Source organism: Triplophysa dalaica, chromosome 5 (genome assembly GCF_015846415.1).
Source record: "Triplophysa dalaica isolate WHDGS20190420 chromosome 5, ASM1584641v1, whole genome shotgun sequence".
NCBI classification, from domain to species: Eukaryota; Metazoa; Chordata; class Actinopteri; order Cypriniformes; family Nemacheilidae; genus Triplophysa; species Triplophysa dalaica.
This window is the reverse complement of record NC_079546.1, coordinates 5,642,630-5,655,195: the sequence shown is the minus strand read 5'-3', so window position 1 is coordinate 5,655,195 and position 12,566 is coordinate 5,642,630. Positions and strand designations below refer to the sequence as shown.

The following is a 12,566-nucleotide window of genomic DNA, read 5'->3' as shown; positions in this document are numbered from 1 at the left end:
AGTAATTCATTGTAGTATTTCAATTTTAATATATATCCCTTTAATATTATGGAAAATGCACTTTTGAGGGTGTCTGTGTCACCCTGAAGCACCGTAAATTACTGCGTACTGCGGATGGCCAAACGGCAAAATGACGGCATTTTAGACTGCATTTTTAAACAGCGTTTCAGCAACTAGATTCAATGTCACTGACATTTTACACATGTACGTACGTTTAAAAGTTTGGACTTTGTAAAAATTTTAGTGCATATTAGTGAAGTGACAAGCATTAAGTTCCACTAAGTGAGTCAACCTATGTGAATCTGCATTTGTTTACGTTGTGTGACTGATGTGTGTTTGTACGCTTCTGTTTGAGGGTGTGTCCGACCGAAGTGTCACACACACCACTGACTCACGGTGGCGGTCCTGACTCATCCCACCATCACAAGCACCGTAGGCTCGCGTGCCGGCGACATAATCCGACCGCACTCGTACAGTCATCGAGGAACGATTTCCCCTTCCTTCTCTCTCTGTTGCTCTGTGTGACTCATCTTGTTTTCATTTTGCCGCCCTCCTCCCTTCACCACCCAACTTTGCTCCCCCTCCCTCACTACTCTATCTCTTCCTTCTTTCTCCTTTCTCATTCTTATCCTCCCTCTCTTTGCCTTTCCTTCCTGGCTCTGTAAATGACCTCATTTTAATGAAGCCCAGACTTGGCTTGGACACCGAACCGCATGGCTGGAAGCTCCCTTTCTCTCTCTCCCTTTCTCTGTTGTCGGTGCTCTAATCCACCCTGTAGTTCAGATCTGGCTTTCATTCCCAGAGCTAATAGAACCGACCGGGAAGTCTGGGAATTCTAGAGTAACTCCAAGAATTCCACGACAAATGTTTGATTGTGTTCCATAACTTATGGTAACAATACCACATGTAATAAAACTCCTTTCCGAGGCTCCAGCTGCAACATCATCTCATGAACCAGGACTGAGAACTGCAAATCTGGGAACTGCAAATATGCAGTGAGAACTGCAAATCTGGGATTCAGAACCTGTAAATACGTCCGACATTTGACAATTTCAACCATTTAGAAACATGAGAATAAAAAGCATTTAAGATGCACAGTCTTTATAGGCTAGTTAAAAAGGCAAATTTGGAATAGTGATAGTGTTAACTCTGTTTACAAGAATAGAGAAGCACGCAAGATGCTCAGGAACATTCTCAAACATGAATCATCAGGCTTTGCACGGGCATGTAGAGTTATTAAAGAAAAAGATAAACAAACCAAATAGTGAAATTGAAACCTATCACCCGCATTGTTATTCTAAGGATTTATAACAAAATGATGTATACTTTTAACAAAATGGAACCATTGCAAAGTGTTTCTCTGTTGGCTCCTCTTCTCTCAGTTATGTCACTAAAGTAAAATATATTTTTCACAGACAAACTGAAAGTCTTTACGCCTCTAAGTAATTGCAGAAAAAATCTCCAGTAAGGCGTGAAGTTTTGTTTTGGTCTCTGACCTGAGCCTCTTTGAGATTGTGAACTACCACATGCGAAACTGTCCCACTCAGCTACAACGCAAACTCTGTAGATTTGTAGCATACTCAAATCTCAGCTGTTAAAAATAAGTCAAAACGTGTTGTTTTTTCAGTTAGTTGTTACATTTGACTGATCTTTATGTGATTTCTTCTATTCGATATTAACTAAAGGTGCCAATAGACCTTCAATTACAGTTTAAACTTTGTGTTGGATAGGCTCATTAAGTAAACATAAGACAGGATCATTAGATTAAATTTTAACCATTACATTTTACAGCTCACCTACCCGCATCAAATAAACATTTACATTTCATTAATGTCACAAATCAGTCTGAAACCATTTCAGTGGCTCAGATTTACTCCTTGACATGTTTTAGTTTTGCTTTCAATGCTTGTACAATGCTGACAGCAAGTGGACTAAATGTGCCATTGCGATCTGCCCTATATTTTGAGATCTTCAGTTGAGTTCTAATCAGCTACACAAATTATGAAAAAAGCAGAATACTGGGAGTTTAATACATTTTTCTAGATTTTCTTCTGTATATGTCAGCAATAAAACACAATAAAAAATCCCATCACGTGATTTCCCGGAGATCTTGTGCTTTGAAATCTACTTTCACTTTTGTTTATTCATTGGGCGCAAAACGTTTGATATCAAATTAAGTTGCATGATGCTCGGCCTTTATTTTGATATCCATTTTTAGCTTTAAGGGTAAATTATGGAGAATGAATTCTGTTTCCCCTTGAGTTCAAAGAATTATATGACAAAGCCTCCCAAAGTATCCCAATATATATCACAATACAGTTGATCTATTATTCATTTAAACTTTATTTGTAGGAATTTAATTTAATATTTTTTTATCTAATGCATTGACATAAAAACATTACAAATGTGTCAATCGTGTGCCATTCATCAAAAGGTGGATCAACATTAAGCATTGGAAATGTGCCCAGCCTGGTAATTCTGCTTTGGCTTCGATCAAATATGCAAACAACACACAAGAAAACGTCCTATGTTTTAAGCTGTACTTCAACTAGGCAGTACAGTGCATATACTGGAATTTTATAAGAAAAAATGTCCCAAGCCTCTAATATTTAACAATAAAGATCTCCATAAAGCATAGTGTCATAATATTGTGCTTCGTATCCATAGGGATGAAGAATGTTGTGGCAGGGAATCTGACATCCTCGCCAAACCACAATTCATATGCTTTTCATATAACAGCCTGGACTTTTCATATGGCCATAACCTTACAAATGAGAAGAAGGAATTCACATTATGCTACCCATTCTTTTTAGTACATCTTTGATGCTAAATATCCAATGGATTTAAGATTTATACATTGGCATGGATGGAATGAATAGGCCTAGTGTATTCAAGATAGCATATGAAAAGGTTAGATGAGGAAAGAAATGTTAGAAAACATGAGAAAAATCATGTTTGAGTAGAATGTTTACAATGACCTTCGGGTTATTAAAAAGATTTTTGTTTAGAGGAAATTTAAAAGCAACTTTAAAGCGACAGATCTTTTTTAATGTATAATAGAAAAGGGTATTTTAGATGGCCACAATTTATTTAATTTTCCAACTACTTAAAATCACTTTTTTGATGCTAGTTTATCGCTAATTTTGTTGTTTTTAAGTAGGCTACAAATCTTTTTTATTCAAGAACTTTTAAAATGCATGTGCAATAAATGTACAATAAATAAAATGTTGTTTAAAATATTTGTATCACACTGCTTGTCTTTTATGTTGATTATTGTTTTTGTGTTTTAAGAATATTGTTCGTCGAATTTAAGGTTTAGTTTATCTGTGGCCATTTTAGCTTCACCATTATAAATATGACATGTCAATTGTTTTGGTTGCGTTAGGCTTACATAATGGTGGACCGGGTTTTTTTGTGACAAACGGGCGTGGTTTCTTTTGGTAAATTTGGGTATTTCCAAAAGAGCCATATTTACCAGACCAATCCAACTGCCTTTACAACCTCCCCTGTCCCAATCTACCCAACAACACCAAGTAGCAGTTTTTCTACTGGCTGCTTTATGTCTTGGGGAGGTTGTACTCCACAGTGCATTTAAGGTTACCAGTGAAACACTTTCGATATTGTGTGTAGAAGATCTGCAAGCTGAAGGATTCTCTGTCTTATACGCAAAAAAACAGGCCACAATGAGAGAGCTCATCTGTTTTTCACTGTTCTGCCTTGTGTTTGTCACCGTACAAGGGAAGATCTGTAAGTAGTTTATATTTTAAACTATTATTTTGCTATTGTTTTCTAGCATTCATTTCAAGTGGTGTAAAAATGCATTGTCATTGATGTAAGAAAGCCAAATAAAGGTGTTATTGTTATTAACATTTGAAATATAATACACAAGAATATTTATGAGAACAACATATTTAGTTAACTGCTTACAAAAAAAATTGCTAATAGAGATGTTGTGAAATATATAAACAGATCATGTAATTGTAACACATTCTTGTTGTTTTCTGTTTATTAAGTTTGCATTCGTTATTTGATTGATATTTATTTGATGAATCAAATCAAATACGTCTTTTGTATGTGGTCTCATTTCCGCGTTGTGTGTTTGTATCCGTCCCTAACCCTTTATGCGCCCCCATTGCTGATTGTGTTCAAGTTTTAAAGTGTCTTATTACGTATCCTAACATTCTATGATACTCTTATTTATACATTTTTCAGCCAATCCCAAAGTCCAGGTGTACAGCCATTTTCCAGGAGAGTATGGAAAAGATAACACCCTGATCTGCCATGTGAGCGCCTTCCACCCTCCTGATATCACCATTGACCTGCTGAAAAATGGAGAAGCTATTCCTAATGCCCAGCAGACTGACCTGGCTTTTGAGAAGGGCTGGCAGTTCCATCTGACCAAGAGTGTCGCCTTCAAACCGGTGAAAGGAGAGGAGTACACGTGCAGAGTTCGACACCTGAACAATCAGAACAACTACGCTTGGGGTGAGTTTTACGTTTCAGTGTTTTAAGATTTACTGTGAAATAGTGTTTTCATTCAGTCTCATAGTTTCATAAAACTTCATGTACTGAATCACTTGTTTTCCTACAGAGCCAAACATGTAAAGTCAAACATGTAATTCCAACAAACCCACAAAGAAGGTAAGTGGCAGCGAAGTATTTTTGCTTTCAGTTTCTTGGATATGTCTTTTGTTTTTGATAATGTCCAATTTAGCAAAGAGGTAAAATTATTGTTTCTTCTCTCTTAGGATAATTCATCATTCGGACTTTTAACAGCCTCTACAGAGGTGCCTTTCAAGATTCAAAATGTATACAAATGAGGATGGAAGAAAACTGATAAAATTGATATTTTTTTGAGCCAACTTAAATCAACGTAAAGTTGTTCAACATTAAAGTAAGGTTTATACTTAAAGTTTAGCTGCTACGTGTTTCTGTATGGGTTTGATTTCTGGTTATTTCACTTTTTCATTCCTCTCTTTGTAAATGCTGTGTACAACATGCAGGAGTAAACTTTTTAGTTAAAGTTTAAGTGATGGGGCGATAGTTTCGCTTTTTTGTGATTAAAGATATTTCTTTTGAAATATTATTTCGATTCTGTTTTTAACCTACATTTGCTCACATGTTTAGTAAATTAATATCACTATAGAGCATAATTTGTACTGTTCCCCCAGAGGAAATATTGTAATTTTTAAGATGGGACAATAAAGATTAGAAAACTTAAAAGAACAATTGTGTTTTTCTGCTTCAAATAGATAACATGTCTTAGTTTATAATTCCATTAATGAATGTGTTAACTGATATATAAACTGATAATAACCTTTATTATTGGTGCTTTAACAGAAAATAAAAACAGGCCTACCTAAAACATTAATGTCTGCTTAGCAACTGATCAACCATTTCAGGGATTGGATAAAAACCTGCGCCAAGCCAAGTTAGTTTCACTTTCAATATAACAAAACATTTGTAGGATTTAGGCTAAATGGGAAGATTAGAAGAGATACGATTTTAAAGTTTGAGCTATTATCACATTTGTTGTTATTAAGTTTCAATCCTGCGTCGCCTTGAGGTGAAGTAACGTGAATTCCCCCGAGACTCACTTTAATCCTGAATATAAACAACACAAACAAATGAGGAAGAGATCATGCATTAACAAAAGTGATAATGGAACAAAGACGCTGACATCATCCGAAACATAATTATGGAATTCACCAGCTTTCCCCAGACAAACAGCATGAGTACAGACCTTTAAGCAAGGTCTTTGAAAGTATATAAAATATTTTATGAAAATGTAAAAAGAGCTGTTTCTGATTTGCAAATACATTTAGATTTTTTTACAGAATATGGCAGAGGCGAAAGCTGCATTGTATTTTCTTAAGAACAGCATACAAATTTGCTAACAATAACATTCATTATTGTAACTTAATGTGATTTCATCAAACGAGCACATTTCAACCCTATTTTTCTTCACATTCTTGTGCAGTTATTATTTGTGTTACTGTAGTGAAGTGTCACTCTTTTAAGGATTTTTTAAATATTTGTTTTAGTACAATATGAGCTTAACATAGTCATATTATTAAGATAAGAAGGAAAAACGTTTCTTTTAGTGCTTTTAAAGCAATGTTTTTTCTTTTTAGTGGGTTTCAAAAGGTTTTTCTATAAATTAAAGCAGGGCCAGCAATGTTTGATTATTTGCATGCACACATTAAACCTAGCACATGCAATTCTATTAGTTGTATCTGTGCTTGCGAGGTAGGAATGCCATGGAAAACAAAAAACATATAAACCTTGCATTACAAGTATTGTAACAGTCAAAACATTTGATAATTTAATTACTTCTAGTGCCCTGCGATGGGTTGGCACTCCATCCAGGGTGTATCCTGCCTTGATGCCCGATGACTCCTGAGATAGGCGCAGGCTCCCCGTGACCCGAGGTAGTTCGGATAAAGCGGTAGAAAATGGATGGATGGAATTACTTCTAGTTTAAGCTGAACAGTCCCTTTAAATTATGAGCACAGATCACACAAAGGTTGTGGAATTTGTTGTTCAGTGCATTTAACTATTGGCAAAGATTTTTATTCATTTTGTCATTTTTTTAATTTTATTCATTTACAAACATTTTAAAGCCACACATCCCTTGAGGATGATTTAATATTTGTATTAGTGTATATTTACTTGATAACCATTAAATTAAATTACAATATCCACAAAACACCTCTGAATAAAATGCTGAATTGACAGAGAATTATAAATGACATCACGTAAATTACATATATTTAATCTAAACCAGCATTTTCAGCATAATTTAAGTTTGCATCAGTGAATACTGTCAGATGTTCATCCTTTCTATCGTTAAACACTAAACAGTTCACATATATTGAATGTTTTTAGTCACTTACAGTATGTCGTGTTGAGCACTCTTTCAACATTAAATTTGAAGCGTTTTGCTGAACAGCTGCTGAAGACGTGACAGTAGCTCCGCCTTCTGTGATTTGATTGGTCGCTGCTCGGCTCTGCAACCAGTAACTCCCGCCTTCTTTCATTTGATTGGCCACCTCACTTATTTTGACGTAGCAATGTTGTATTTAGTCAGTAATAGCACAAATTTTGACACACACCACAGATACAATAGTAGGTATGGCCCTACTTGAGAAAATGGATGCGTGTCGGGAATATATCACAAAAAAAGCTGTAATTGCATGTGCTCTTATTGGGTTTGAGACCCTATCTTACGTCAAGAATTTAGTTCATGAAAACAATTTCTGTTTGTGGTATTTTACTTTCCAAATTATCTAAATTCATATAGAACGAGACATCATGACAGCACAAGTACTCACTTTTGAGGAAGTGGGCGGGGTTTGGGAATTTCCGAATTGTAGCAACAGATGTCTACGCACGAGCGTCATGCAATAGTGATGAAACATATAACCAAACACAATACACTCTAGACAGAGAACTATGGCAGGTACAATAAACCCCTCGATGTTTCTCTTTGATGTCCCCCCACTGCTTATGCGTTCTTTTTGTAAACTGATGGACAGTGGAGTCGACGGTCTCGGATGGCGAGATTTAGGTAAGAATAATATTTTTTATTTATTGTGATAGTTGTTTTTTCACTTCGATCTGTTATCTGACAAACCTGAAGGTTATAAAAAGTCATCCTGGTGAAAAATCGAAACCACGGAAATTCTCATAAATGTATTGATTGCAATAACAATTGTATTGATTTTAATGAGATCTACAATTGTACAAAGGATTCTTTTGTGATTAAAATTGTCCACATCACAGCTTCCTAAGATCTTCCTCATTTTTTATTGTATTCATTAATAAACATTTTAAAGCCACACTTGAATTGTATTAGTGTAAATTACAGTATCCACACAATACCTCTAAACCTTATCCCAAATAAAACGCTGAATTGACAGAGAATTATTAATGACATCACGTAAATGACATATATTTAATCTTAACCAGCATTTTCAGCATAATTTAAGTTTGCATCAGTGAATACGGTCAGATGTTCATCCTTTCCATCGTTAAACACTAAACAGTTCACAAATATTGAATGTTTTTAGTCACTTAAAGTATGTAAGTGACACAGCTTCCTAAGATCTTCCTCTGAAATGCGTCCTCATCTTCCCTACAGCTTTTCGCATCCTTCCCAGTCTCCTGGATGTGAGGTGCATTGAAACGTGCTCGGCAGGAGGGAAGAGTCCCACTCAGGAGCTCATTTGGTCTTGGGCCCAGCAAAATAAAACGGTGGGGGATCTGCTGAAGGTTCTGGATCAGATGGGTCATGTCCGTGCTAGGAGTCTTTTTTTCCAGTCCCAAGGTGAAACGATCATCATACACTTTTTTACAATTTATGTTGCGTTGTTAAAACAGTTCTTATACCAAAACATGCTTATTAAAAAAAGACAAAGAGCTTGCACTGTGTTTACATGCTACGACAATAATATCATGTGACTAAAGTATTGCCATGGGTTTGAATCATATACTTTGCATAAAGAGGAAGCAGTCTAATCTGAATATGAAATCAACCATGAAGCAGAAAATACATCGCGAACCACATTACCCACAAACAGTTATCTGCTGTAAAGTAACACACGAAACCACATACCATCACAACCCTGTATATCAAAAGTATCCAAAGGTGTTTGATTTTGTTTAGATTGGTGTACGCTGAGTTCATCTTCACCTCCTATTTATCCCACGGTAAAAAGTGATATACTTATCTTAACCTCACGCATTTTTCTAATGAGGTTTTTTAAATGTGTGCTTAATAGATTAAAGAATGTGGTTCTCATCCTTTTTTTCAGCATCTTACAGACCGTGAAAAATCTTTTAAACCATCAGCAGTTCATCCAGAATTTGTGTGTGATAAAGGTAGGATACAATATGAAAATGACAAGAACATTTGTAATTGCCTTTGAATGAATTAACATGACTGTAAGACTTCGCAGTTATTGAACGTAAATACTTTCCCTTCTGTTTGGAGGGGTTTCATGATGATTTCAGATGATAGCGTTGTGTCCTTATAGATTTCCTCTCAACCTTACGTGGTAATCTCAATACCGTAGGTGAAAAACAGAAGTATCTCATCACTTTCTCAGATGTCACAGAAGGAACAAGACATTTTCACCATGACTTGAAAATCGGTGGTAGCGCTTTTGCAGAGGTCTACTGCGGAAGATGGGGGAACCAATCGTTTGCTGTGAAAGTATTCAAGCAGGTAGCGGCCACTGATCCCGATCTTTACATTGTGAAATAGTTCAAAGATTTAAAGATCATTGTTTTAAAAAGGCTGATCAAATTCCTCAACTTTTGACTTAGGAAAGTAAGGCTGCTTGGAAGGGATTGTGGGAAAAATTCACCAAAGAGATTGAAGTTCTACAACTGTATGTTCACTTAGTTTATACATGATTGATGATATTGAAATGAATGAATAAATAAATAAATCCTGTTCTGTTCTGTTGTAATGATTTCCGATAATTTCTATCTTCTGTTTTCTCAGCTACCAGCATCCTCATATCTTGGAGCTGTGGGGCAGCTTTTCAAAGGACGATCGATTTTGTTTAGTGTATCCGTACCTACAAAATGGATCATTGTTTCACAGACTTCATGAGGTAATCCATCTCCTCCCGTTCATAGCGCCATCTTAGTTAATTGTTTATTGTAACCTGTTTGCTTATTGAACTATAAAGAGTTCTGAAACAGAGATCTGCAACAAAATAAGTTTTCATATGCTAGTCTGAAGTATCTATCCCATTGTGTTTTTTAAAGGAGGTGAAGAGACCTCTGTCATGGCAGGAGAGACTTAACATCATCAAAGGAACTGCGAAAGCTGTCCATCATCTACACACTGCGCAACCTTGCACGGTTATTTGCGGAAACATTACAAGGTGCCACAGTGAAGTCATACCAAATGCTTTTTCAGTGTCTCACATCTGAGCATTTTAACAAATAACACTTAAAAAAGGGTCTATACAAGTAGTACATTTCTGGTATCGGCATTATGTGTGAAAGGGGCTTTTTTCATTACAATGCATTAAAATAAACGTGTCATATACTCTTGACCTTATCTCTTCTGGTTTTATGGTTTGTTGTTGACAGTTCGAACATACTCTTGGACGAGAACCTCCAGCCCAAATTATCTGACTTTGGATTAGCACACCTGAGACCCCACACGGTCAACCAGAGCTGCACCATTGTCATGGATACCGCCTCCCGAAGCCACCTCGGCTACCTCCCAGAGGAGTACATTCGCGATGGCAAGCTGTCCGTCAAACTTGACGTTTACAGCTATGGCATGGTGAGTTTAAAAGGCTTTAAAAAACAAACACAGAGGTTAAGGCCTCAGCCCACATTGTTTTAAACATGTTCATGTTTGTAGGTTGTACTAGAGACATGTACAGGACAGAAGGTGAAACAAGAGTCTGCAAAGACCTCGTTTTTGGTAAATTTGACTCTTTGAGTATATTAGTTATAGATAGATATCATAGAAGTGTACTGTTCACTAATATCAAAAGTGTCATTATGTTTTTAGAGAGATCTAGTGAGATCAGAGTTTGAGGAGAAGGGCTGCGTGGACGCCTGTCTGCAGTTCTTGGATCCCAAAGTGGACGATTGGCCTCCTTCTGTTGCTCTTTGTCTGTTCCGAATCGGCCTAGAGTGCACAAGCAGCAGAATGCGAGTTAGGCCCGGCATGGATACTGTTAGTTAATATTATGATGCATGAGCGCACAATATTATAATTATTATGTTGCTTGTCGTACAAATAAACAAGTGTATTCAACAAGTGGGGCATGTTGTATTATATGACTTAGGTGCTTGAGATGTTGAGCCAACTTCTTCCGATCCCTACACCTCCTGAGGACCAACCACATACACTGGACGATAGGAGCGCTCTTCAGGTACCCTACAGTGCCCATGGTCTTGCTGTAAGCATGCCTACAGAAGACGATGAATTATACAGCCCCGTGCAGGAACATAAAGCTTGCAGAGTCAGCAGACAGTCGGGACCCTGCGAATGCAGTCAGTCCGAGGTGACTTTCCTGAGTGTCGGAGAACGTTGCTCCGATGAATCTCTACTGGAAAGAGACAATGTGTTTTCAACAGCTCATAGTTTACAATCAGATGTTTCTCGTGTGGATTTGTATGGGAGTTTGCCTGTGGAGTGCAGCTGTACCGCTGACGCAGAAGCACAGGGATGCGAGGACTGTTGCGCTAATGGCTTCAATAACTCTGTCATATGTGTCACCATAGGCAAGTAGCAAAAGTAAATGCAATATGTGTTTTTTATTTGTCTTTAGTTATGCTTTGCTTTTGAAATAAGGTTATAAGCATATTGTTCTGAATTCCAATAAAATATTGACAGTAACACAATGTATATCTATTTTTTTAGATGACGATGACCAGTCCTCTCATGATGATATCAGAAATCCGGCAAAAGAGAAGATGAGGAATAAAATTCACCTGTACAACCAGGGGTTGATAAAAACAGAGGAACTTCTCTCTCTAAAGTTAGACTGATGCACTCAACAAATTGTTCTTACTGTATATTAGCTTTCCTGTAGCTCAGGTTGTGGGTTCGATCCCAGGGGATTGCACGTACCTAAGTATAAAATGTGTAGGTGACTGCAATGTAACTTTGGATAAAAGCATCTGCCAAATGTTTAAATGTAAATGTAAATATTATTATTAAAATGAATTTGAAGAGATTTATAAGAACTGTTGTTTATAATCAATAAACAACTTTAAAGGTGACCGGTCGTTTGCCATCGCCGGCCATGCCCGGCTCCACAGGGGGGCCAGGGTGGACTTTGCCCACCTTATAAGAAGCTTTGCCCACCTTGTCTCCACCCGACCCTACCCATTTGACAATATGCCCCGAACCGCACCCGCATTACATCTCCATGATGTAGACAAAACCCTTTATTTTCTCACAACAAGTCTCAAAATATTAGCATAAGTACGTTTTTACTAAAAAAATATTGCAGAGTTTCGGGAGAGACAACCAAGAGTGTATCCATTAAAATATTGTTTGCTAGTTGCTATTCTATATTTGATTATTGATCTATGTAATGTGTTTTGAATTATGGAAAATGTGTTAATAATAGCCATATTGTTCATGTGATTATAACAAGATATCCTCAATGATAAATAAAGCTTCGTGCAGAAAAGGGACCAGGAGCACAAAACGTTGATTTAAATGGTGATAAGAGTATGGAGTCCTCACTTAGCTGGCCATTAGTTACACACAATTGGCACAAATAAGCACAGGACGTAGCGCATCAGATGAGGTGCATCGAAATAGATATGACACATAAATAATTATTCCCATTACATCAAATATTAGTGGTTTACCCGACGAGGGATCTGACACATTCCGCAGAATAAGAAGAAAAAAACTTTTTTATCACACATGGACTGGACATGGATGAGTTTGTGACAGAATTCTGAAGAAAAATGAGAGGAAGTTATAATGCTGTGATTATTATCGTAATATGAAAAGATCTGTTTATGTGGTCATCAAAACTAAAGTTACTAAATTGTAAAATAAATATGAA

The 12,566-nt window shown here is 36.7% G+C and overlaps 2 protein-coding genes and 1 long non-coding RNA gene across 8 annotated transcripts; 2 read left to right on the top strand and 1 right to left on the bottom strand.

Annotated features, from left to right (window-relative positions):
• Positions 1–3,586: 3,586 nt before the first annotated feature.
• b2m (beta-2-microglobulin) lies at positions 3,587–5,086 on the top strand. The gene is made up of 4 exons (XM_056748076.1): positions 3,587–3,747; positions 4,213–4,485; positions 4,592–4,641; positions 4,749–5,086. The coding sequence occupies exons 1-3, from the start codon at positions 3,684–3,686 to the stop codon at positions 4,603–4,605; spliced, it is 351 nt and encodes a 116-aa protein (XP_056604054.1). The 5' UTR covers positions 3,587–3,683; the 3' UTR covers positions 4,606–4,641; positions 4,749–5,086.
• Positions 4,777–6,928, bottom strand: LOC130420634 (uncharacterized). The gene is made up of 2 exons (XR_008906677.1): positions 6,334–6,928; positions 4,777–5,604 (listed from the first exon to the last, which is right to left on the bottom strand). It is a non-coding gene; the product is annotated as an uncharacterized LOC130420634 (long non-coding RNA).
• A 384-nt stretch (positions 6,929–7,312) lies between these two features.
• Positions 7,313–11,763, top strand: irak3 (interleukin-1 receptor-associated kinase 3). 6 transcript variants are annotated; one of them, XM_056748071.1, is made up of 13 exons: positions 7,313–7,570; positions 8,144–8,329; positions 8,669–8,712; positions 8,817–8,883; positions 9,111–9,229; positions 9,331–9,395; positions 9,512–9,623; positions 9,781–9,899; positions 10,111–10,309; positions 10,391–10,453; positions 10,544–10,711; positions 10,824–11,262; positions 11,402–11,763. In XM_056748071.1, exons 1-13 carry the CDS (start codon positions 7,456–7,458, stop codon positions 11,527–11,529), a joined length of 1,824 nt encoding a protein of 607 aa, XP_056604049.1. In that variant the 5' UTR covers positions 7,313–7,455; the 3' UTR covers positions 11,530–11,763. The 6 variants fall into 6 exon arrangements, with proteins under 6 accessions (XP_056604049.1, XP_056604048.1, XP_056604047.1 ...); XM_056748070.1 differs by having other exon boundaries at positions 9,078–9,229; XM_056748069.1 differs by having other exon boundaries at positions 9,039–9,229.
• The last annotated feature ends 803 nt before the right edge of the window (positions 11,764–12,566 follow it).

Bases quoted from the DNA above. Each gene is read 5' to 3' on its own strand.
- b2m (XM_056748076.1), top strand. From the start codon at position 3,684: ATGAGAGAGCTCATCTGTTTTTCACTGTTCTGCCTTGTGTTTGTCACC. The intron at 3,748-4,212 runs GTAAGTAGTTTA...TACATTTTTCAG, and splicing joins CACCGTACAAGGGAAGATCT to CCAATCCCAAAGTCCAGGTG.
- irak3 (XM_056748069.1), top strand. From the start codon at position 7,456: ATGGCAGGTACAATAAACCCCTCGATGTTTCTCTTTGATGTCCCCCCA. The intron at 7,571-8,143 runs GTAAGAATAATA...TCTTCCCTACAG, and splicing joins TCTCGGATGGCGAGATTTAG to CTTTTCGCATCCTTCCCAGT. The intron at 10,712-10,823 runs GTTAGTTAATAT...TATATGACTTAG, and splicing joins TTAGGCCCGGCATGGATACT to GTGCTTGAGATGTTGAGCCA.